We start from the raw sequence: 26432 nt of genomic DNA on the forward strand, positions 1-26432 counted from the left end.
GGTGCAGTTCACAGTAACGGCCACTAGATGGCAGAAGAGCGCTGAGAGGAAACGGAGAGCAAGAGGCTCGTCTTCTTCGTCGGTAATGAAAGATGCACCAAGATATGTGGTAAACAGCACCGGGGCCTTGAGGGATTGCCAAAACTAACACACGCCTGATTGCTGTTGTTAGCGGAGATATCTCGGTGGCTTCGGTGAATCGGAGCGAGGCTTTTCTGCGTGGGACTAACCCGTCTGCCCTCTGGATCCTGCTCATAGTTTCAATTTGGTGAGACAACATTAGCATTTAGCCAGTTAGCCAGATAATGTTCGCTAGCTTGTATCAACCTGACGATGCTCAGCACCATTTTAGACTCACTTATTCATATGTATGACACAGAGTGTGCTTTATTTAGAGACAGCTAACCTGTGCATTCAATTCGGCTTGGCACGATAAGAACCCAATTGTTATTTTGTGTTAGTTTACCAAAATAACACAACTACTGCTCAGCAACCTAGCGTCAACAACAACAACACCAAAGCTACTTCATGTTTACCAGGTGTTGTCACGTGTTGATATTTCAGCCCTTGTCTTATCCAGCTAAACCAAAAAGTCCTATCTTCATAACTTTTATATTCATATTCTTACTTTTAAAGCTAATCTTTCAACTGGGGTTTATATTTTATCTTGCAGATATTTGCATGGAAGTGTTTTACCTGTGTATGTGAATGTCTGCAGGTCACGTCAGCCCCCCCTCATACACATGAGTGCCGTTTTCTCCTCGCGCTGGGCCGAGCGCCATGCCTGACCGGGACAGTTCCTATCTGTCAGGTGGTGGTGGGAGTGCTGGTGGTCTGGGTGAGGAAGGAGGACTTGGTTCTGGCTTGACAGGGGGCTCTGCAGAGGGCAGAGGAGGTCCAGGAGGAAGTGTTGGAGGCAACGTCTCTGGTTCAGGGAGCATGGGGGGCGGTGGGGCACTTGGAAATGGCAACAGTTGTGGGAACGGAGGGGGTGGGGGGCAAGGTGCAGGGCTGGCGTTGGACGGTGTCTGCAGGGACTTCATACGCAATGTGTGCAAGAGGGGGAAGCGCTGCCGCTTCAGACACCCAGACTTCAACGAGGTGCCAGACTTGGGAGTGCAAAAGAATGAATTCATCTTCTGTCACGACCACCAGAATAAAGAGTGCATGCGCTCCAACTGCCGCTTTGTCCACGGCTCTAAGGACGATGAAGACTATTACAAGAAAACAGGAGAGCTACCCCTCAGACTAAGAGGGAAAGTTGCAGCACGGCTGGGCCTGTCCCCCATGGATCTCCCCCACAGCCGCGGGGAGGTCCCGATCTGCAGAGACTTCCTGAAGGGAGAGTGCCAGAGGGGCAATAAATGTAAATTCCGCCATGTCAAAAAAGACTATGAATATGAGCCCTCAAGGGTTGGGGGAGGTGGTGTTGTGGGGCCAGGTGCCAGTGGAATGGTCAATCCCGGGGGAGGGATAGGCAGTGGAGGAGGAGGTGCCTGTGGAGGAATGCAAGGACTTGTGGGAGTTGGAGGTGGAAGTAATATGATGGGGATGGGTTGCCCAAGCCTGGGTGGGTGCAGAGATCCAGGTATCTCAGGAGTTGGGGGAGTTGGTGGCGGCGGGATGAGCGGTTGCCTGTCAATAAGTTCTGCAGGGCAGCGCCGTTATGACAGGAGCTCATGCTCAGTGTACGACCCTCTGCTGGAAAGTGGGCTGTTTGATGCTGGCTCCCTAGAGGCCTCTGTGGACCACACTGCTCTACAGTTTAAGAGAAGACGGTTGGAGGGTCTGCGCCTGGCAGATGGGACTGGGGGTGGGCACTATGAACTGGGAATCCAAGCCACGCTGCAACCACGCCCTCTGGAGTACAGGTTCCTGGAGGAGGAAAACTCCCTGCTGAGGAAGAGAGTGGAAGAGTTGAAGAAGCAGGTTAGAATGAGAGAGGGTGGGGGACTATAACTTTTTGGTTTCTCTGAAATCGTTGTTGTTAAAGTCATGACAAATATTTGAGTTTTATAAACTCAGTAAGGGTAGTACTTATTTTTGGCTGTATTAGATTGAATTGAGTTGCACGAGGGAGATTATAAGTAGGTTGATAAACGATTTGAGACATTTTGCAGTAAACAACTGATGTTCCAACTTTTTTAATGAGGGTTTTTTCTGTTTGTCTTTGTGTTATCTGACAGTAAAGAAAAAGCTATTTGAGAGCATGACCTTTGGACATTTTTCAGTTTTCTGCTATTTTAACAGAATAATGAATTACTAAAGTAAAAGATATGCTGAATAATCTATAATAAAAGTAATCCTTAGTTGCAGTTAGTAGTACATTGAAGTGTGTTAGCAATGTGAGGAGTTAAGATCTCAGTCTTTTTTGACCATATAAATTGAACAAAATTCATATACATTGAAGAATTGATGGAAGATTTACCATTAGTTTGTTACCAGATCATGAATGAAAATGTGTCTTTACAGACAATAAATATTTAACATCATTAGAAAACTTGGAACTTCATTTAGTTATCGCCTCGTGTTAGTTCCTGTGTTTAAAAGACTTCTATCAATATCAGAGTGATGGCACCTTCTTAAACTGTGTCTTTAATTCTGGTGGCGGCGCTACTTTTTTGTTGACATGTGGTTTAAAAACGACTTGTTAAGAGGAGAGTGTTGAAGCCACTTACTCAATGACATAATATAAACCTTAAATAGGGACCGATCAGGGGTTAAGAAGGGTTCATTTACAGACATGGTTTGAAGTGGTACTAGAAGAGTTAAAACAAAGAGTGCAGCATGAGAGATTAATGTGGCAACAAATGTACTCTGGAGTGTGTGACTTGAACAGGAACAACTACTTGTTCACTTTATTTTGCACAGGCATGTTATCCTTTTTCAAATTCTGAGCAGTAATGACTCTAAACAAGAAAAGATATATCAGACCTGTTTTAAATCCAAGAATAAAACGTACTTGGAAGGGTTTAGCCTTCAGTCATATGACTGAAACTCCGATTAATCTATTTGTGAACATTTAAAAAAGGCAGAGGCATTCTGTAACATCATAAGACACAGCCGAGGGGGAGGTTAGGGGCTAAAGTCTGCTTGATGATTCTTCACAAACCTGTTTATTCAACAGCTGCAAAAGCTGTGATTGTGGTAGCTGGTGGAAATACTACATGTAAAGAAATGATTTCTGTCAATAAACAATTTTCTGTTTAACGTCAAGTAGCCAAAATATCTTTAAGGTTGTTTCAGAACTTTGCTTTTGATAAATGATGTAGAGTTTCGGGCCCTTTTTTACAACCCACTGCAGAGACATTTTGTCTAATGTGTGTCTTGTGTGATTCTCAGGTTTCAAATCTCATCGCCACCAATGAGGTCCTTCTGGAGCAGAACGCCCAGTTCCGAAGCCAGGCCAAGGTGATGACGCTGTCCTCCACTCCTGCACCCACTGAGCAGAGTCTGGCTCCCCCTGTGGGTGCAGTAAGCTCCTACAATCATGGCATCGCCCAGACTCACACCACCCTGAGCAGCGCTGGACTGCAGCCTCGGCCTGTCACCCAGCAAGACCTGGTAGCTCCTACCGGAGCCCCTGCGGCACCCCCGACTAACGCTGCCCCACCTACAGCCCCTCCACCCCACCTCAACCCTGAGATCACCCCCCTCTCAGCAGCCCTTGCACAAACCATTGCCCAGGGGATGGCACCACCTGTTTCTATGGCTCCGGTGGCTGTGTCTGTGGCACCAGTGGCAGTGTCCATGACGCAGCCTCTGCCTGGCATCACCATGAGTCACGCCACCACCCCAATGGTGTCGTACCCAATTGCAAGTCAGAGCATGAGGATCACCACTCTGCCTCACTAACTGATGAAGAGCAGGACTGTAGTACCTTCAAGTCAGACTGTAGCATCCTTAAAAGGGATTTTTAACATAGTCTTTGTTTATGTTACGTTATGTGAGATTCAACTGATGACAGATCTTTGACTGTCTATGTCTGTCTATTACAGCGAGGTAACGCTGTAACAACAAGCTTCTCCACCAGAGGGCAGGATAAGGACTTTTCTGTTCAGAACCCAATGTGGGTAGGTTTGTAGGCGAGTCAAAAATTAATTAAATAAATTTACTCCCACGAAATACAATAATGTAAAGATTCTGGTACAACAGTTTAATATTTCCTGTCCAGCAACGTTGCTGTCACTTGTGGCAACATCACAAATGCATCTCTCCTGACTGACCTGTGAACAGCCTTTGTACCAAAGGGTTCCTTTCAAACATAGGCACCAAAAACTGCAACACACTGCAAATATGAAAGCTCATCCATGGTGTTGTAACCATTTCTGCAAGACTGCGGTGCCGTTCTCGTGGGGACGTGAAGACTTTGGAAGCAGTTTGTGTATATATTTTTGTGGGTTGCTCTGGTGTAAATTATCTTTGGTACTTTGCACATTTAAAAAAAGAATAACAAACATTCAACAATGAAACTTGTGTTGTCGGTCACTTTGTACACGGCTGCCTTCTGTTTACTTTTACATACACTTTTGACACAGGTAAGATAAGTCATGAGAGAAAGAGAGAGAGACAGTTGGAGACAAATGCTTATGTTGACATTTTATTGCTTGAGTTGTTTGGGTGGAGCCACATTGTGTAAACTTGAATGTAATACCCTCTGATTCTTCAGTAGCCTCATATCCGTGTGGCTGTCTAAACAAGAGTGATATTTGGTGTTTGTGTGTGTGTGTACTAAAAGCACTAGGAGGCATGGCCTGGGCTTGTGCGCTCACACCGGATTTAGGGATCGAGTAGACTGCCCAGTCTGCTGTTTTTAAACAAACTGGAGCAGCAAAAAGAGTCGATCACTAGTGACACAGCGGTGTCTTTATGGCTGCATCACCATATTTTCACTGCAAAGGTGCACTAGTGTAGTTTTTGGAGAAGAAATTGTAATCAGAAGAGAAAGATCTTTATTGACTAGTTTTGTATGCCTTACAAACTAATTAAACTCTCTACATTTCCATGACTGTATAAATAAACTCTGTTTATATTTGGCAGACCCTGCCACCTTTCTAGCTTCAAACAGTGTTCAGGGGACCTTATTATCCTCTGAGAGCAGCTTGTTTATTCAGTCATCGAAAAAAATAAACATTTCTTAGTTTGTATTATTACCTCATTAATATGGTAAATAATACAATTCTGAGTTTGAATTTCTTCTCCAAAACTGTATAGTGCAAGTTTAAAATTTACTTTTGGATCGTTGTAACGTTGAAATCATTGTTAACGTCATGACAAATATTTTAATTTTATAAACTCAGCAAGGCTATATTTATTTTTGGCTGTATTAGATTGAATTATATTGTCAAATGCACTTCCTATGCTTTGTATGAGTGAATTATAATGGTCCTTTCACATGATAGTAGTTATGTGAATGTATCATATATTATTTTATATAATATAGAATTCATCTTTGGTCATTTTTAGTTGAATTTTAATGCATCTCTCTGTCAAATCAGAGGTTACGGTAAGTTTCTTTGGGTTTGTACAGGGGGAGTTTTTAACAAAATCCAGCACAAGACAGTTCTTATAAGGTCACCACAGTTACTGAAACCTAAATAAACTCTTAATTTCTATGACTGAATAAACAAACTTTGTTTATCTGTGGCGGACCCTGCCATCTGTCTGGCCTCAAACAGTGTTCAGGGGACCTTTTTCCTCTGAGAACAGCTTGTTTATTCAGTCACGGAACAAATAAACATTTCTAAGTTTGTATTATTACCTCATTAATATTGTAAATATTACAATTCTGAGTATGAATTTCGTCTCCAAAACTACATAGTGCCCCTTTAAAATTCAGCTGTTATATGCTTACAGTCGCCTTTTAACAGACAATAAAACTGACACTTGAGAAATACACGCAGAGCCGTGGCAGCTCTGTGTTTTCGACAACGTAATGCTGCAGTAATTACGGTAACTGCTTACAAATTTGATGACAGTCGCGTCGCAGCAACGAAACAGTCAAAGATGCGTTTTTTTGCTGCGGTCAGTGGGCGTGTTTTCATCCACATAACGGGACTCGGTGAGGAGCAGAAGTTGCCGTCAGCCACTTCTTCCAGACCTCTGCGTGTTCACCAAAACTGCTCCAACTCAGCTGCAGCAACAAGGTTTAAGTCCCCGTGAAGAAGATGCGACACGGACCACCGGAGAACTAGCCAGGTTACGAGCTACGGTAACGTAATGTCTGTTCAAATGTTAGCTAGCTGAAATGACACATTAGAGTAACCATTTGCTCATTCAAAACTTTTTAAACCCAAGATTTCAACCAAACAGTAACGTTTCAGTTGGTTTGAGAAGATACCACTATGCAAAGCGACAAAAAATCCGAGCCGAGCGAGCTCAAGGGCGCCGAGTGTCCGAGCACTGGCGACGCCGAGAAGAAGGCACTGAGCGCGGTGGAGGCAGAGACAGAAGCTCCCCAGTCCCAGGGGATAAGTGCCGTCGCGGTGCTTTGGACGTTTGGGAAATGTCTGGGAGCATTGCTGCCCGTCTACCTGGCCGGTTATTACCGTGTCAGCACCAGTCTGTTGGTGTGCGGGATGATGGTCTACACCGGATGGAAACATGCCCGAGAAGCCAAGGAGGCACGTCTGCGGTCAGCCATCCAGTTTCTCAACAACGAGGAGGAGTACACATCCAACAGAGTGTCCAAAATCAAACGAGAGCTTCCTGCATGGGTAAGAAATGATCCCACCACGGTCAGCGTGTGTCTCCTACCATCAAAAATCCTCTCACCAGCTCTCCACTATCGTTCCTGAACCCCCATTGACCTAAAATAACCTCAGGATACGTATCTTACAGCAAGGCAGATCCTATAGTAGCTGTTAGCAGTGAACCCTAAAATCATAATATCACTAGCAATCACGTTTGTTTCCAGTAAACCAGCCCAGTCATAGCCTATTTATAGCTAACATGGCACCACCCCGGTCATTTTATAATGTGGATTTCTTCTTTGAACTCTTGGAAATGTCTGTGGGCTGGTAAAACTTATTATCTTAGGTCTCTATCTGAAAGGATTTATGGAAATGTTTCCATAATTCACTTCCTCTTATGCAACAAGAATCAGGCACTACTCTCGAACTCAGTGTCCTTTTTTCCTCTTTTATAGTTACTTCTTTTCCAAACATGCGTGCAACCAGGTGTGCTGAAGTCCCTTCCTGTTTCATGCAGATCGTTCCCACATTATTTCTGCTAAGGCAGTTGCCAAATTTGCTGTGTGCGTGTTTGAATGTCAAGACCAAACTTGTTCGAAAGCATAATGGGGAAATTCAGTGTGGATTGCAGCAACTACACCAACAACACCTAAACCCTCTAGTCCTGTGTGCAGTTTTAACTAAAGCTGGCGAGAAAATGTGTAATAAGTATAATAGTTTTGATTTGCGTGCCATACATGCTGAGAGTAAAAGCACCCAAAATGGAAATGCTGAAACCCACATGGGGCTGTTTTGACTCAGAACGTCTAGCCACACCCTGTTCCTGTGGATACTTTTTTTTTCAGCTAGTGATTTCAGTAATTGCTTTCATAACCACATGGCATGCACACTCCACATTAAAGTATTGGAAAATGGCATTACTATGGTTCCATCCAGTGCTGCTGTTAAGTATGCATAACAAATGACATTTAGGAGTTAATCCCAAGAAATGTTAATCGAGAGGACATTTCAAGCACTCATTTTGTAAAAGTATTATCACATGTGACCCTACTGCAAAGGTATAGCATGTAATAGCCAGATGATCAATTCAGAGATAACAATTTTAATGACATCAACAGTGCTTTTGATGACATTCCCAGACCTGAATCATTTCCCTATCCTGTTTTGTGTTTACCAGGCTCTGTGCACAGTTAAAGCATGTGCCCTCATTGTTTTTCTTTCTTTCAGGTCAACTTTCCAGATGTTGAGAAGGTTGAGTGGCTGAATAAGGTAAAATGTTAGTTGTTTGCTTTTTCACTTCACCTTTCCACCATGTGACTTTAAACAAAAGATGTTAGTTTTTCCTCCTTTATTAAGCCGACAGCAAACACACACGCCTGTCTGTTCAGTCGCCCAGCTGTTGTGATGATTGACACTAAGGACAGTCTGCTACGTTAGTAGCTGGTGCTAGCTGATAGATGGTAGCACTGCTGCTGTTGCTGCCATGCTCAAGAAAAAGCCACACCCCCATTAGTGTAGCCACTTTGTCTGTACTGCAGAGAGCAGGCGCAGTGCCAGGCAACCCACTCAACATTTCCATCTCATTGCTGGCGAGCTCACAGGAAGAAGGAGGAGCTGCTCATTCCCCCCAAACTAAATAAAACTGCAGCCATTGTCCACCCGCCCCCTTTGCTCTTTTTGCCAAGAGAAACTAGAGCCAATAATATAAGCATGCAGAAATAAAAGTATTCATGCTAACAAGACCACGAGATCTAAGTGCCAGGGAGCCAGACAAAGCAGATATTTGAGATTGGTAACTGGAGGGGGAGGTCAGCAGATTCCCTCGTTGTACATCGTTCACAGGAGCAGGCTGCCGATGACTCACTCTTCACTTATGCCAGACTGTAAACCAACTGTGGGTTTTTCTTTTTTACAAGCACGCAAGCAAACAGTGCCTCTGCTTTTGACTCTTTCCCTTTAGGAATAAAGACTTCATATGTTAATGTAGCAGCATTAGTATTTTGTAAAAAGGACACACGTAGAGCACAGGAATCAACGTGCTACAGTATATATAAGCAGCCAAAGTCGATGACTAACAGCTGAGGCTACAGCTGTCTCTGTCATTCTTCAGTTATTGCTTATGGAAGCCAAGGCATTTGACAGATAGTTTGGTGCTATGTGACTTAAAAGACAAGTTTACTTAAAGAAGTAGTCTCTGGTTGCAAGGATGTATGTTGTTTATTATGCGTATGACTAATAAAAGCAGCTTATAACCATGTTGTTGCTGGCCTGTCTAGGTGCTGCAGCAGGTGTGGCCCTTTGTTGGCCAGTACCTCGAGAAGCTGCTTGTGGAAACCATTGCTCCATCTATCAGAGCCTCAAGCACCCACCTCCAGACCCTCAGCTTCACAAAAGTGGACATGGGAACCAAGGTGATGCCATTGATAGCTTAGCTACAATATGACACTGCTGCAATGATTCACACAAGTGATGCATGTCGTTTATATTGTGAAAACAAATGTGCTTCTGTTTGCTCCAGGCCATGAAGGTCGTAGGGATCAAGGCACACACAGAGAACGACAAAGGACAAGTCCTGCTAGATCTGTATATTAGGTGAATGTTTATCCATTGCTCTTTGAGTCACCGTCACCTCTGTGTTACAGCCTCTAAAAGGCACTTTTGTAGGTAACATTCATGCATCATGTATCCACAGCTATGTTGGAAATGTAGAGATCAACGTCGAGGTGAAGAGATACTTCTGCAAAGCTGGTGTCAAAGGAATACAGGTCTGTCTTCTTTTTAAACTTCAAAGTGTTATCTGTCTGGGATTAAAGAGTGATATGGCATTGATACAAAGATGTTGCCTTTCTAAAGGGAGAACTGAAAAATTCAGACAATCTGCAATTCTGTAAGCATTTATCCATTGTTTTCACAAACAAATCCTTTCTGTACTTCTGTCTTTAGTTACATGGGATGATGCGGGTGATTCTGGAGCCTCTGATTGGAGATGTGCCCATAGTGGGTGCGGTCAGCATGTTTTTCATCCAGAGGCCTGTACGTCCATCTAAGTTCACCTCTACTTGTCCCCTCATCCCCCATTCGTGCGACTATCATGTTTCTTATTATAGCCTTGTTTGCGTTCATGCTATTGATTTCCCATGAGTCAATCCTGACTGATTTGCTACATACAACGCATTCCTTTGTCTTATCACTTCCCAGAGACTAGACATCAATTGGACTGGACTGACTAATTTGTTGGACATCCCTGGACTGAAGTGAGTCATGCTGAAATAACCTCTCGTTGATTTACACATTAGTATTAGCCACAAACTTAAAATAAACATAACCTCAAAATATTTTATTAAAGTGTGGGTTTTATACATTTTTATACAGTTTAATATACAGTGAATAGTAAATGACACAGGTAACACAGTAGTACATTCTAATTAAAATCCCATTTCTCCTTTGTCTCAGTGTCATGTCTGACAGCATGATTATGGATGCCATCGCCTCCTTCTTGGTGCTGCCCAACCGCCTGGTTGTCCCCCTGGTTCAGGGGCTGCATGTGGCCCAGCTACGCTCTCCTTTGCCCAGGGTAAAGCCTGAATACGGATACAGATAGAGGGTGACATAATTTCACATAGTCAACAATAGTATATTACATCTTTGTCCCACTTTTTCTTTCTCAGGGAGTTGTACGTATCCACCTACTGGAGGCACAGAATCTTGCAGCCAAGGACAACTACGTGAAAGGGGTCATGGCTGGCTTGTCTGACCCCTATGTCATATTGAGAGTTGGCCCTCAGACCTTCACCTCCAAGCACATTGACAACACAGACTCTCCCAAGTGGGAAGAGGTGTATGAGGTACGAAGAAGCGTTTTATGGCGCAGGTGGTACAGGTGTTGGCATCTCAATCATGTGTCATTTCACTTTGTTCTGTATCTGAGAGATTGGACTGTTTACAGTGCTGTGAATGTTCATTTTCATTCATGGTCACATGAGGCCGCAGCCAGCTTCCATACCAATCCCGCTGTCAGTCTTCATGTCCTTGTGTGTGTCCGGTACATCAGGTCATAGTCCATGAAGTGCCTGGTCAAGAGTTGGAGGTGGAGGTTTATGACAAAGACACAGACCAGGATGATTTCCTGGGCAGGTACATATGCATAGTTCATGTCTCTTGTGTGCCTATGTTGAATCTTGCATTGTCACCTTTCATCTGTCAACTTTCATGGCCAGTCTGAAAAAAAGTACTCTATCTTTTTAAGCACATAAACTCTTACTCTTAAAGTTTTTCAGTATGTGTTTTCAGTGCTATGATCCTTTTATTTCCTTCAATACATTTGTCTTTTTATTTATTTCTGTTTTCCTCCATATAGGACCAAATTGGATTTGGGCATTGTGAAGAAATCCATCGTTGTCAATGATGTAAGTATTAAGTTGTTATCAACTCAGTTGCAGTTTGTATAAGCAATGTTTTGATCTTTGGCCTGTAAATGTATGTCTGTGGCTGTCTCCACAGTGGTTCACTTTGAAAGACACTCAGTCAGGACGGGTTCATTTCAGACTGGAGTGGTTGTCATTGCTGCCCAGCACTGATCGACTGGAGGAGGTTTGAGTTTCCACTGATACATTACTCCTGCATTATTCAAGAATCTAATTGATTTGTGTATGGCATTCATCTTTGTGTCAAACAGTACATTAAAAGAAACCTTTTTGCATTTCTCCCCCAGGTCCTGAAGAGGAATGAAAGCGTCACGAATAAGGCTGGTGATCCACCTTCTTCAGCCATCTTGGTTGTATATCTGGACAAGGCTGAGGCACTTCCTGTGAGTCAAATATCTCTACCCTCTGTGCCCATGTTCGTGCTCAGCTCAGTGCTGCATCCTGTGTGTGTGGTTAAGCTGAGGCAGAGCTGTAACTGCCACCTGTCTGACATTCCTCAAACTTGTTGCCTTGGCCTCTAGCCCTGTGCACTTGCAGTGTGAATGAGTGTGGCTAACTTTAACCAAAGCTGTTAAACACACATTTCCTCCTGTTGTAATTTTTTCTGTCATTTTCATACACAAAAGGGAACAGTGGTGACAAAATCTTTGGAATGACATTTAGTTTTGTGGTTTCTTTCAATGCAGATTTATACTTCCTGATTGTGCGATGTGGTATGGTACTTCCTTTCAGCTATTTGCCCTGTTGCTATGGTTGCCTAATACACACTATTATTCACTGCGGCCTCGTGTTGTCAGAATGGTAGATAAGTCTATTTTTTGCTCTGCTCTTGGTTACAGAATGCCATTGTTCACATGCCTTACTGTGTTACTGTGTAGTCTGTGTAGTCATATTTGTCTGTAACTGTGTCTTTTAGATGAAGAAGGGAAATAAAGAGCCCAATCCCATGGTGCAGTTGTCTGTGCAGGACATCACTAGAGAGAGCAAGGTATATCTACTTTGAAAGTCCTTTACAATACTGTAGATTGTGTTTCATTTATTTCTATTTATATGCATCTGATTTTCTCTCACTTTAAGACTTGTTACACGACTGTTAATCCAGAGTGGGAAGAAGCGTTCACCTTCTTCATCCAGGATCCTCGCAAACAGGACATAGACATTCAGGTAGCAGCTCAAAAGATTAGCAACACTGCACTAAACTTTGTGTTTGGTATTTTGAAAGCTGAACGTGTTGTGGTCTTATTTTGTCTTTACTTCATGTTGAATGAACCAGGTGAAGGACGCTGACCGTGTGCAGACGTTGGGCAGTCTGACCATCCCTCTGTCCCGTCTGCTGTCCAACTCTAATCTTTCTCTGGACCAGTGGTTCCAGTTGGAGAACTCTGGAGATGCCAGTCGCATCTATATCAACACAGTTCTCAGGGTAATGGCAGACCCATTCACTGATCTTGCACTGCATAGACTGATCAATAACTGATAAATACACTGGGAAAGTTTAAAAAAGAACAATGGGGGACATTATTTAGAATAATTTAACAGAATAACACTTTTTTTCTAGTGTATAATTGTGTCTCAACTGAACTTCTGGTATTTTAGTCACTTTTTTCCTTCTGTCCGTCTCTTCTCTTTTCTATGATAAAATAGGTCCTGTGGTTAGATGAGGAACGTATTCCATCTGATGTGTCATCTAATCTGGAGGCTGGACTGTCCAAACAGCTGCCCCAGCACTCATCCCCTCATCCTAGCTTCGCCACAGAGGTAATGGAGGAAAAGTACAATCATGACTCGGACTTACAACTGTGTTTTTGTCTTAAAGGGAAATTGCAGATACTTTTTTGAATGTGTATGTGATTTTTTTTCAGGGGCTGCTTAGAATTCACCTAATGGAAGGGCAGAATCTTGTGCCCAAAGATAACCTGATGGGGGGCATGGTAAAAGGCAAGAGTGACCCCTATGTCAAGATCAACATCGGGGGCGAAACATTCACAAGTCAGGTTATCAAGAGTAATCTTAACCCCACATGGAATGAAATGTATGAGGTAAATAGCATAAGGTTATTTATGAAATGTTACAGTTATGGTTGGTGAGAAAGAGTCCTTTGACATTTTGTGACTTTGTTTACCCCTCAGGTGATTCTTACCCAGCTACCTGGCCAGGAGCTGCATGTGGAGGTGTTTGATAAAGACATGGACATGAAGGATGATTTCATGGGCAGGTACAGTAGCTATAAATTATTCAGTTATCAAATTAAATGAAAGGATTCATTAAAGATATATACTAATTTCACTTATCCCAACATGCAGGCTGAAGATCAGTCTGAAGGACATCATCAATTCTCAGTACACTGATCAGGTGGGATCTTCCTTGCCAAACTCATAGCTACATATTTGACTTCAGAATAGGTCAAAATAAGAAACAAAGTCAACGTAAAAGCCTTCCATACCTTAGGTATAACTCAAGTGAGAGAAAAGGTCTCCAATGCACTTTGATAAGACACTTAACTCTCAGGAAATACATCTGTAACATATGTTTTGATATATAATGATCACTCACTAGTTATGATTCTTGTGTATTGCTTCAGCAAATCCTAGATTAAATATTATTTATTTTATGTAAGAAGACAGACTTGTCATCCTTGACGTGACATGTTTTCATCGTTGTTTTTTAAATTCTGCCTGCCTTGTGGGACCATATATACTTGACAAGGTCTTACTACAGTTTAAGAGAATAATGTGGTGTGTTATAAAAAGTATCAGCAGCAAAAACTGTTGATGGTTTAACACCATCACAGAATCACTGTTATTGAGAGAACTCTTTGTGTACCCTAATCCTGGTATATGCCTTGTTGGGACCATACCCAGTACTTCCTGCGTTAAAACGTCTCATCTTATTTTCTCAGTGGTACACTCTCAGCGATGTGAAGTCTGGCCGAGTTCACCTGGTACTGGAATGGGTTCCAACAGCCTCCGAGTCAGCCAGATTGGATCAGGTCAATATTCGTAGATAATTCAAGGATTAAAGGACCCCTGCTCTTTAATTTGATCAACACTCACCTGTTGTTCTTCTGTGTCTTCAGGTTCTTCAGTTCTATTCCAGACAGTCCTACCAAAACAAAGCGGTGCCCTCAGCAGGTCTACTGTTTGTCTACATTGAGCAAGCAGATAGCTTGCCTGTGAGTCATTTATTACTGATGTTAATAATGATGTGAGGTGATGCCGTTATTGATTATGATACATATGCTTTTATTTTTATTATTGCCTGTTTGTCTCTCTACAGGTAAAGAAGAGTGGCAAGGAGCCAAAAGTGGGAGCAGAGATTACTCTTGGAGAGGTGTCCCGCAAAACTACAGTAAGACCACAAACTTAATTCAGTTTGTAATTGATAGTTTTATTATAAGATTGACACAGTAGCCCTTTTCACACAGACCCTGCATTATCTCCGCAGCGAAGGCTCGCCAATTCTCTGCATTTGTTTGTTCACACAGAACCAAGCAGCTCCGGCGTGAAGCCGCACCAGTGTGTCAATTCTTACAGCACGTAGACCCAAAAGAGGCGTGATGGTACACATCATGACGATGAGATCTGTGTGTTTTTTTCAAGGTGTTTCCCCCGGTGTCCACCTGTTAATCTAAACATGTACCTGCTGACTGTTCACACAGACGCCTCTGCTGCGACTCTGATACTACCTCTGGAGTCGTATCAGAGCCGCAGCAGAACTGTTCCCCTCTCCGCATCTGAAACTTTTACACAGAGGATGATGCAGAGAATCGGCGCATGATTCCTGCACTCAAAGGGCAGTGTGAATGGGGCTAGTGTCTGTTAGTAACATTGACTGACTCTGACATCTCTGAAGGTGTGTGATCGGACCACATCACCTCAGTGGAATGAGGCATTCTGCTTCCTGGTTCAAGACCCCAGAGAAGATATTCTTGTTGTTAAGGTACGTTGGCTTCAGTGCATAAGAATGTATAGAAAGGTGAAACAGATGTTATTCATGCAAGTCCAAACAGTGTGATCTCTGATATATAAATACTCCTATGATTGTGTTTCTCCAGCTCTCCCACACCTGGACCCTGCCCATTGGTTCACTGGTTGTTCCTATCAGAGAGCTACTGTCTGAACAGGAGCTGGTCCTGGACCAGTGGTTCCATCTGGATGGAGCCTCACCTGAGAGTCAGGTTCTTCTGAGGGCTGAACTCAAGGTGGGAGAACTCTCACTCTGTCATTTTCTCTATTTGTCTCATTCTAAATACGTTGTGTATGTCCTTTAAGTGTCTTTTTCTTTGTTCCTTTATCTCTTTTACTATATGGATGCATTTCTTTTTCTCTAATTGTGTTTAACTGTAGTATCACTGTAATATCACTACATTTCATTTAATCTGTATAACCACGTGTAAGATGTTTTTACATGTCTTTCTAATTTGTTGTCTCAGTCTCTGTATCTTGCACTCAGTTTGCCCCGTCTTTCCTTTTGTTTAATTCAGAGGCATTCGAGGCAGATCTTTAATTTTTATTTTTTCTACTGATACTGATATTTACAATCAGCACAGCTACAAAGTTTATGAACTAAGTGAAATAATGATAACTTTGACTCAACTGCAGACGCTGATTTCAAGCAAATGTCCGGGTGCCACTGCTAAGGCTAAGGTCACTTCAGTGTCAGACCCTTCTCCTAGTCTGCGAAAACAGGAGACAGACACAATGCTGAGGTGAAATAGTTAATAAAAAAAAAAACGTCTTTACTTTTCATTTGTCCATTGTCTTATTGCTACTCTTTGTGGTTTTAGGTCAAGTTCAGTGGACGCCCCCCCCGTGGAGACTATTACCTCTTCAGTAACCTTACCTGAAGATGTTGACATAAAGGAAACAGCAGCTGAAGTGATTGAAGAGAAAGTGGAAGAATCGCCAAGGCCAGCCGTGGCACAACCTCCTCACACTTCCCCGGACCTCAGCTTTGCCAGTGAGGTAACATCACAAAATAGTGATCTACTGTAGAAGATCACAATCACATTTAATCACATTTAATAAAGAAAATCTATCATCTCCTTCCTGTAGGGGCTGCTGAGAATCATCCTATTGGAGGCAGAGAGTCTGGTTGCCAAAGATAATAAGATGGGCGGTATGATGAAGGGCAAGAGTGACCCCTATGCCAAGATCAATGTTGGAGAGAGTGCATTTAAGAGTAATGTGGTCAAGGAGAATCTCAACCCAGTCTGGAATGAGATGTATGAGGTGTGTATGAAGGACTGTACAAGTTGATTTGCTCCAAGTATGATTTCAAACAAAGATGACAGTGATAATATTTTTACGTTTACCACCTAATTTATGTTCTCTCAGGTGGTACTGAGGCCTCAGTCAGGACAGGAGGTGAATGTAGAGCTGTTTGACAAAGACATGGACAAAGATGACTTCCTGGGCAGGTGAGAGGCTACTGTGGAGGTTTCTAGGTTTCCACCTGCTGCTTTTATTGCCTAAGCATGGTATTAAGTGGGTCGACATGTTTACAGGCTTAAACTGTTGTTATTTGACCATAAAGACATTTTCTTGTGTGCATGGTGAGTATTTCAAGAATTTGATTTATGGAAAAATGAGCATTTAGTGTTTCTCAAATCAGCATATATTTTTTTTCTTCCAGGTTTACTAACATTACTTGTAAGCAAGGTTTTTTTTTTTTTTATAAAAAATATTTCTCATTTCGATTTAGTTATTTAGAGCATTTTAATGGTCAGGCTTAACTTTTGTAGGCCATCTGTCATGTGTTTACATGTTCTATTGTGTAAAAAGTACAAAATCTTTATCCTCATGAGCAGATTCAAAATCAGTGTGGCAGACATCATCCGCTCCCAGTACACTGACCAGGTCAGTATTGTGTGCCTTATTCCATCTTAGTCATTGCTGCTGTGTAATCATAGGTTTTGATTGAGTAAGTGTGTGTCTCTGGTTCAGTGGTACACCCTAAATGACGTGAAGTCTGGACGCGTCCGCCTAATACTGGAGTGGGTACCAGCAGTGTCCCATAATGCCACCCTGGACCAAGTTAGTGCAATCTATTATCATTTGTTTATGTTTCCTCTCATATTCATGGGTACATTTATAATCCTTATCATTTATGTTGTCTGTCCCTCCCACATCTGCACTATATCAAAGATGATTTCCTGCCTAGTTCCCTGTGAACAGCAGTGCTGAGTCACTGTGATGTACTTTTCATTTGATTCTCTGCTGCAGGTGATGCAGCTGCAGTCTCTCCAGTCTTACCACAACAAGGCTGTTCCCTCTGCAGCCCTGCTCTTTGTGTATGTGGATAGAGCACACTCATTACCTGTAAGTCCCCTGTAATTATATTACAGTGAAATATACTTTAATGTTAGGGTCACATCACAGTGCTGTCTCAGAGTTATAGATAGACATCAGTTTAGAAAGCACGTGTTAGTAAACAGGTCCTCCACTGGCATTAAGTGGGAAACTCTTTCTACTTCTTAAGATATTGTTTTTGCACTGGATTGAAATAAATGAAGACTTAAAGACGTAGAGAAGTAGTTGCTGCTTGCAGAACAACAATCACTATTTTGGATTATATAATGTGAGTCAGTTTGCTTTATTTTTTCTTTTAGAAAGGGGAGTTGGATCTTGACCTACTGTTGTCCTAATTACAGAGAGTGAATTCAAACTATTCACATAATGTCATGTGTGTATTTTTCTGTGTCCAGTTTAAGAAAAGTGGAAAGGAGCCCAAGGCTGGGGCTGAGCTTGTCTTTGGTAACACAACCTACAAAACAAAGGTGAGACTGATGATAAACACATTAAACAAACACACGCACACTTTGAATATGTCAGCCTGGACTGCAACTAATAAATGTTTTCATCACATCATATTGTTTAATGTACTATTTGATTAGTCAGTAAATCATTTAGTCAAAAACATGTCATAATCAAGTCCCCATCACAATTTCCTCATAAACCAAATGAGTGTGCTGGTAAATGCTTCAAAATGGTATGGAATAATTAACTAAAAGCTGCTGTGTTTAGAATTAGAAAAAGTTAAACTTTAGTGCCCCCCACTGGTGGTACTGAAGAAGACACATGACTTGACTGCAATGCATGTTAATACCTTCATTGTGCTATTAGAATACCAGCTGAATCTTTATCAATGACCATAAATCCTCACCCAACTTACCCCTCCTCTTTTTCTAACTGAAGGTATGTGATCGCTCCAGATCACCTCAGTGGAATGAGGCCTTCTACTTCCAGGTTCGCGACCCCAGAGAGGAGATGCTCATCATGAAGGTGAGTGTACTATGTGTCTCACAGGAGTATCTGGAGCCTGCAGCCAGTGTCAGGAAAATCTCCAGCTCTGACTGACATTAATAATTTGTTTTTATTGCTGTAGTTGTCGAGTGCATGGGACCAGCCAATGGGATCTCTCGTTCTCCCTGTGAGAGAGCTGCTCTCTGAACCACAGCTGGTCCTGGACCAGTGGATGCCTCTGGATGGAGCCTTATCTGAAAGTGAGATCCTACTGAGGGCTGAACTCAAGGCAAGAGAATACACACACACACACACACACACACACACACACACACACACACACACACACACACACACACACACACACAGGGGACTATTACCATTGTTTACATACTTAATAACCAGCTGGAAATATGTTGTTGACAGATCCTGAGCTCAAGGATGACTGAAGCTCCACAGCCTTCTGTGACTGCTTCAAAGAAAGAAGAGATTGTCATTCCCACTGAACAGACATTCAAAGCAGCCAGTGAGGACACAAAAAGCTCAGAGCTGCCAACAGATGAGTGAGTGTTGTGTGCCTGGTTTGTTAATACACACATCCAAGCTCTGCAGACTGTACCAAACCAAACGACCAAAACCATATTACAAAGTGTCATTTAAATATAAAGAAAAGTAAGCCGTAAATAACACACATTTAATACATTAACATGGACTAGTAAACATTAGATAAAAACTAGGGCCTGCTGCTGAGAGCAGGAAGAGGAGAGTGGAATATACAAGCAAATATGCTCCTATAAAACATTCTTTGAACTTGCATTTGTAGCCGAGTGAAGCTAATTAAAGCTAATATTCTCCAATGTTAGTGGTGTTGTGTAACAGCAGTGTGTGTTTCCAGATTGGTTGCAGTATCCAGCCAGCTTAAAAACTCTGAAGAAGCAGAGGCAGATGCTGAGGCCATCACAGAAGATGCTGCTCCTGCTGAACCAGCTACCATTCACACTGCACCTGAAATATTCCCTGCTGCTGCAGTGAGTCCTTGCACACTGTAGTCAGTTGTTATTATGTTTAACCTGTTTATTTTCACCCCTCAAAACGTTCATGTAATTTTGCTCAGCAGGTGGACGAACCAACAGATCCAGAGAACTATCGCACACAGTCAGACCCGCAGCAAATACAGACAGAGGGGTGAGCTTCTATTGTTTCCCCTTCTTTCTAGCTTCAAAGATCCATAGATTGGAAGAATATAAAAACATTTAACAAAAAACAAGTTTAAATTTCTGCACTGTTTGTGTTTTTGTACAGTAGTGGTTTAGGCAACCTTGCTCATGCCACAGTGAGTGGTCTTCCTGAGGATACCCTGAGGCCAGCGGAGGTTGCAGAAATCCCCAAAGTTGGTGAAGTTCTTCCACCACACACCACCCCCAGCCAGGTCTTTGGTAAAGAGGTGGGTTTAGTTTATGTCATGTTTTTGTAAACAATAATATCTAAAAAAAAAAAAATCTATCATTAGCATTGTATGGTAAGGTGCAGGATCCCCCCCTGCCGTTATGGTTTCATCATTGTTGTGGAGTGCATAAACCATGATATCTAAAAAATGTCAGGGCCAGTGCTTAGTCCAAACTTGGTGTCTGATAATTGATCACATTAACTGTTAATTAATTAATCATCATATCATGGCAGTCATTCATTTTGCCCTGAGTCATTAGCGTGTGTATTGATGCTACTCGGTCTCAGCCTATCATGTGAGTTTTTCTGAGTAACCTCACTGCTTTTTCCAAACATCATGTGCCACTTCCTCTTGTCTTAAATTAAATATTGTTACGCCCCTGGTCTAGGGGAACCAGAGACATGACATGATGTGCTCTCCCCCAGTCTTCCCACTCCCAAGAAGGCCAGTTTCACAGGTTATATATATATTTAAGGTAGCATTTATTTTCTCTTCAGAGGGAGACAAAGCCAAAACAACAAACAAAAAGAGTCTAACCCCCTACCTTCCTAACACAAAACCAACAAATGGTAACAAAAAGACAAATTCTTACCGAACTCCTAAATGAGGAAAAACAGGAGAAAAAGGGGTAACAAAAAGGCTTCTCCCTCCTACTGGGCTACCACACTCACTTTTCTATTTACAAAGTTACAACAATCAGATTATAGAATTATACTGGATCTCACAAACTGGGTCTCACAGCAAAACTGGATGTGGGGAAACAGGTTGAGAGAGGGAAGACTGCAGTCAGCCGGTGCTTCAAAAAGGCTCCTCTCCTGCCTCTGACCAATCCTGGGTCGGCAATCAGCCAGATCTAGCCAATCAGCAGGTCCAACCTGCTATCAATCACACACACCCACACACACACACACACACACACACACACTCAGAGGAGACTGCTCACACCTTAGGAGGAGGAGGGACATATTAGTATACACAGTATACACAAAATAATGACCCAGGGTCATAACAATATCTTAAGTTCAGCGGGGGAGATTTAAGCTTCCTTTGCTGTTATGGTGGATCTGGTACATTTTCTGGACTTCTGCTTGGATACCTGTGTCATGCCAGTTAAAATTAAAAGAGGGATTTTTTTGGACAGGAGGCTCAAAATTAAAACATGTGCTAGCCATTGTATCATTAATACAGTTGGCTACAGTTGCATAATGTGTTGCTAGAGGAAGTAGAATGTAAAAATTGTCATACTACTCATTCATATAGTGCTGATGCTGATGATTGTTTTCGATATTTATAATTCTTATTGTGGTATTTTTTTTTGATATACTTCATATTTTAATTCTATGCTGAGCCTCTGAAAACGAAATTTTGTTCTGTGTTCACTTGTTGCTCACTGAATGACAATAAAGTCTGTCTAAGTCTAAGTCTAAGTCTGATGAATTGGTATATAAATAAGATAGGAAACATCCAAGTAGTCTTTAGTTTGATTATTTTTGGAGATTCTTATGAAATGATGGTTTTCCTTTTTTCCAGTCATCATGTTGTTTCTAGCTCTTGTGTGGAGAGCACACAAGTCTGATAATCTAAGTCACTCGAAATACATAAAATAGCTCCACATTCCCAAGCTGCATACAGTATGTTGTGTGCTCCGTGACTTCCTGTATGTATTTTAACACCTACAGTGTTCATCCTGCAGGGGCTACTGAGGATTCACCTGCTGGAGGCTCAGAATCTGGTGGCCAAGGATAACATAATGATGATGAAGGGCAAGAGTGACCCCTATGTCAAGATCAACATAGGGGCAGTTGCTTTCAAAAGTCATGTTATCAAGGAGAATCTCAACCCAACATGGAATGAAATGTATGAGGTATGAAGCATTCACGGTCACATACATATACACCATATGCTGTCTTGACTTCATTGCATGTGCAGTATTTTGTACAAATTTGGATTTCCTGTTTTTAACAGGTGGTTTTGAGTGGGAACAGCATCCAGGAGATCAAGTTTGAAACGTTTGATAAGGATTTAGACTCTGATGACTTCCTTGGCAGGTGTGTGTGTCATGTGTGGCAATATTGTTTAATCAGTAACTTATATTGGCACTCAAGATAAAAAGTGTACAAACAGTCCTTTGGAAACTGCTCTGCTGTGTTAGACTTCTAACAGAGAGAGAGAGACACACCTGTTACTTTATTCTGAAATGAATCAATGCATAAAAAGTAAATAAATCCTCATGTTTTAATGTTTGACTTTAAGTGGCGGGCATTATCACAGGTCAACTTAAAAAAAAAAAAGTTGGTAATCTGGTTCCAAGTGGACCAGCACACGGGACATGTCTCTTTCAGAGAAGTGTCCTGCAATGGCCAAACATCAACATAACCTGAATAAGATGTAGTTGGATTTATTATATATGTAAATATACCTTTTTAATCTTTTCTGCTGTTTTCATCGTATAACCTTAATATATCCCCTTTTTGTCAGCATAGGGAAATCATTGTCTCTGAAAGTAAGACATCAAAATTAAAATCTTGTTAAACTTTTGCCTGTTTTAATGCTCACAGATTCAGTGTTAAGCTGAATGAGGTCATCAGATCCCAGTACACGGACCAGGTTAGTCAATAATTCATCATTTGCAGTCGTGCCATGTGATTTCTTATCTCTGTTCTTTATCATTTCCTTGTACAAACGGGTGTTGTCCTGCTTCTTCTTTAACCCACTTTATCTCTGTTGCAGTGGTACACTCTGAATGATGTGAAGTCAGGGCGGGTTCACTTGATACTGGAGTGGGTTCCTACAGTGTCGCATTCAGACACACTTGACCAGGTCGGTCCTTACTTTTATGGCCCACTAGCTTTAACCTCATTCAGTTAAATCAAATATTCTTTAAACACTGCCTATTGAAGTGTCTCATTCCACCATGCACATTATTCATATTGCAACATAATAATCAGGCCTAACTGGCTGTTCTCTATGTTGCAGGTACTGCAGCTTCAATCTCTCCAGTCTTATCAGAACAAAGCTGTCCCTGCTGCTGCTCTGCTCTTTGTCAATATCGAGAGAGCATATTCATTACCTGTAAGTCACCTGCAGTTTATTCACATACTGTGAAGTTAAAAAATGACTCCTCATATAATAAAACTTGCCTATTATTTCCTTGATAGTTGAAGAAGAGTGGAAAGGAACCCAAAGCAGGAGCTGAGCTTGTTCTGGGTGAAACAACCTACAAAACCAAAGTGAGACTCTTGATGCTGTACAGTCAGTCTGATAGATGAATAATTATTGTAATAACTCTGTCTTATCTTTTCATCATCTATCTGAAGCTGTGTGACCGCACCTCCAATCCTCAGTGGAATGAGTCTTTCTACTTCCTGGTTCATGACCCTAAACATCAAATGCTTGTCATCAAGGCAAGACATTTATTTATAATTATTGTGTCTGAAGGATCTGCCTGTCACATATAACAGTATATATAACATATAACAGCAGTAATATTAAAGTGGATTATTCATTCTCTTCCTCATTCTCTCTTTCTCTCCCTCTCTCTCTCTCTCACATAACAGTTATCCGCTGGTTGGGACCAGCCAATGGGAGCTCTGGTGGTTACTGTCAAGGAGCTCCTTGCAGAGCCACAGTTGATTCTGGACCAGTGGTTCCATCTGGACGGCGCCTCACCTGAGAGTCAGATCCTGCTGAGGGCTGAGCTCAAGGTGGGAAGCAAACACATCTGCCCACACACGTACACACAGGTTGTTTAGTATTCAAAAACAACAAATCAATAATGATGCTTGTTGTTCCTTTTCTGAATTTGTCTCCAAAAGATTCTAGAGTCCAAAATGGTGGATATGATCAGCTCAGGGACTCTGCCCTGTGGATCTGGAAATGGGCAGGTGAAGTTGTCTCTTTCATATGCCATGCAGGACAGACAGCTCATCGTCATCGTCCATGCATGCAGGTTTGTTTTCTCAAAGACCCTCAGTCGAATTGTGGTCTCACCAATGATGTACTGTTGGCCTAATCATAGTTAGCTGAGTCTAGGCTTCAGGAAAGGCTTATTGTTTTTTCAATTCAGGCTGTATTACCAATTTACAAGTTTTCTCGTGCGATATTATCATGGCACAACTTAAACATTAGCTTTAGTTTTGAGAAGCTCACCATGCTGCAACATCCATCGTGGCTTAAACACAATCCAGAGAGAATTGTAGACAAGTTCAAAAACCTTTTGTCCCTATTCAGGAAATAAAAACACTCACAGTATAGTAAGACATGTCTATATACTGAAAGGTCAGATTTTACTTACTTGCCCCACCCTCCCACTGCTGATAAAGTCATTATAACCTGATAGAAACCTTAGTTTCTGGCTCTTAAAGAGTAACTGCACCAATTTTACACTTACAGGTCTTGGGGAATACTTGCATATGTGAAAATAGTCATATAAAGCCTTTTGTGGCTCCAGAGGAAGCTGCATGTAATCTGATAAATTGCCTCCAGTGACGTCACTCAGTGGCTAAATTGGATTGTGGGTATTGTAGGTGCCAGATTTTAAAAAGCAGTCAGCTGGTTTAGCATTGCACTACTATAACAACACATACATGTGTAAAATTGGTAGAGTTACCAATTCATTTGTAAAATACACAAACATGTCAGTTTATAATAACATTGAGAGATCTGTTAACATACCCTATAAGAAAAACATACGCAATGCACACTTTTCACATGGCACTCTGTTTAAGAAGAGGCATTTTTATCCTCTAATATACCTTTTATTGTGTAAAATTATTGAAGATATGTCGTCTTTTTCTGTATACAGAGGTCTGTCGTCTCAAAGTAAGGATGGCATAGACAGCTATGTCTCCCTCATGCTGCTGCCAGACAAAAGTAAGACCACCAAGAGGAAGACAGCAGTGAAGAAACGAGACCTCAACCCGGAATACAATGAGAGGTAATTAACAAACTGGCTAATTGTATTGGCTTTATATTCATGTGGACTTTGTAAACAAAATCTCTTTAGATATTTGTTAGTGTTCACATCTGATCATCTTTTGCCAATTCTTTAAGGTTTGAGTATGCTCTGCCTGCGGATGAAATGAAATTGAGATGCCTCAGTGTATCAGTGAAGAATAACTCGGCCTCATTCAGAAGCCGCGACGTCATTGGACAGGTCAGTCTGCGACTATACTTTAACCTCCACCTGCAAATCTGAAATGACTTTAAGTTCTCTTTCAAATGCGCTTTCAAATTCTTTTACTCTGAAGTGAATACATGCAGAAGCACTGCTCATATACATGTTAATAAGCCATTTTTGTTCTTCAGGTGGTGATCGAGTTGGCTCAGCTTGACCTGATTTCTGGTGTCACAGAATGGTGAGCAGAGCACGTTGAACTTTCTCCAGCCTGCGTCAAAGTCATACTCTACAAGGAATAATTAGTATCAAGTGCTCACCATGTGTTGAGTTCAGAGGTGGCTGCAAAAACATCAGTTTCCTGACTGATTAACAGAGGTTGTGGTCAGCTTGGATTAGTGTTATTAAAAATATTAAACCATACATTGAAAATTAATTTGCTCAGTTCAAACAGAGTTTCAGTACACTGTCTAGTAGAGTCTAGTAGAACTGTCTGGTGAGGTTGAAGCAGTGTATTTAGCCTATTTAGAAGAAAGAGTTTCTATTACTATTATTTAACTGTGCACTTGTTTTCTTTAATAATCAACATTAATTAAGTCATAATTGCTGATTTAATTCACGTTTCATGTAATTTCCATCCCTCTATTTATTCCAGGTTCACTCTGAGAGAAGAGGACGAGTAATCGCTCTACTTGCTGATGTCGTCGTCGTACAATGATGATGATATCATCACTCGACATGGCATTGTGCCACTGCTGCAGCTCACACTGATGCCTTCTCCTTTCCACCTTTGCATACAGTACCACTGTGTCAGCCTTACCTGCATCCACCCAGCTCTCTGTGTATTACATATAGTATAGAATTAGACTGCACTGTATATCCACACACATCAATACTCTCACCAAAGATAAGGAGGCTGAAGTAGCTGAGTTGACAAAGATAACATGCAAGTCTGACTGAAGGTCACTTTACTATATGAAGAGATTATCGTCATAAGATAGAATGGAGCAAGTGAAATGTGAACAGGCTCAGAAAGAATTAAGTCATATTTTGTTGCTTTGTTTGCTTTTTTGATGTACGAATGTGTTAAATCTGACAGTATCCTGTTTGAAGTGCAGTTACATTTTTAGACTGTAGGTTTTTTTATGTATTGCTCATGAATGCTAATGCCATTTCAGTATTTTGGATCTGTTTTATGACATGCTATGTTAGATTTCTCAGCACTTTTGCTACGTTTGTTTGTTTGCTTTTGAAGATCATTTTTATAAGATTTTTTTTCTACAAGACATCATGTATTTGTTACACCTGTGTTACAAAAAAATCACGGTATGTTTGATTTTGTGTATATTTGCAAAGCTTATGGATCAGATCTAATACCGTTTGTTGGAAGGTGGCAACAAAAATAAACAGATTTTGCACATCTCACTTTTTGCTTCTGTGGAATCATTTTTTGGAAATAAACAGATTCATGATTTTCTTTTACATTGTTTTAATACTAGTGTTACTGAG

At 41.5% G+C, this 26432-nt stretch overlaps 2 protein-coding genes across 4 annotated transcripts; both read left to right on the forward strand.

Moving 5' to 3' along the window:
- Window positions 1-86: 86 nt before the first annotated feature.
- On the forward strand, window positions 87-4472 carry zc3h10 (zinc finger CCCH-type containing 10). The gene is made up of 3 exons (XM_073469175.1): window positions 87-268; window positions 719-1929; window positions 3343-4472. The coding sequence occupies exons 2-3, from the start codon at window positions 781-783 to the stop codon at window positions 3853-3855; spliced, it is 1662 nt and encodes a 553-aa protein (XP_073325276.1). The 5' UTR covers window positions 87-268; window positions 719-780; the 3' UTR covers window positions 3856-4472.
- A 1574-nt stretch (window positions 4473-6046) lies between these two features.
- Window positions 6047-26348, forward strand: esyt1b (extended synaptotagmin-like protein 1b). 3 transcript variants are annotated; one of them, XM_073467936.1, is made up of 52 exons: window positions 6047-6716; window positions 7920-7961; window positions 8969-9103; window positions 9211-9284; window positions 9385-9457; window positions 9636-9725; window positions 9891-9946; window positions 10146-10266; window positions 10361-10537; window positions 10744-10826; window positions 11050-11098; window positions 11193-11282; window positions 11404-11499; window positions 12033-12104; window positions 12194-12280; window positions 12390-12539; window positions 12761-12874; window positions 12979-13155; window positions 13246-13331; window positions 13420-13468; window positions 14016-14105; window positions 14193-14288; window positions 14393-14464; window positions 14969-15055; window positions 15171-15317; window positions 15718-15824; window positions 15903-16080; window positions 16171-16347; window positions 16453-16535; window positions 16926-16974; window positions 17062-17151; window positions 17341-17436; window positions 17823-17894; window positions 18313-18399; window positions 18503-18649; window positions 18787-18923; window positions 19256-19388; window positions 19475-19545; window positions 19666-19804; window positions 21501-21671; window positions 21773-21855; window positions 22366-22414; window positions 22538-22627; window positions 22784-22879; window positions 22966-23037; window positions 23125-23211; window positions 23365-23511; window positions 23623-23756; window positions 24612-24743; window positions 24860-24962; window positions 25115-25164; window positions 25579-26348. In XM_073467936.1, exons 1-52 carry the CDS (start codon window positions 6345-6347, stop codon window positions 25604-25606), a joined length of 5493 nt encoding a protein of 1830 aa, XP_073324037.1. In that variant the 5' UTR covers window positions 6047-6344; the 3' UTR covers window positions 25607-26348. The 3 variants fall into 3 exon arrangements, with proteins under 3 accessions (XP_073324037.1, XP_073324038.1, XP_073324036.1); XM_073467937.1 differs by having other exon boundaries at window positions 19478-19545; window positions 19663-19804; XM_073467935.1 differs by having other exon boundaries at window positions 6048-6716; window positions 19663-19804.
- Window positions 26349-26432: the final 84 nt, after the last annotated feature.

Source organism: Pagrus major, chromosome 6 (genome assembly GCF_040436345.1).
Source record: "Pagrus major chromosome 6, Pma_NU_1.0".
Lineage (NCBI taxonomy): Eukaryota > Metazoa > Chordata > Actinopteri > Spariformes > Sparidae > Pagrus > Pagrus major.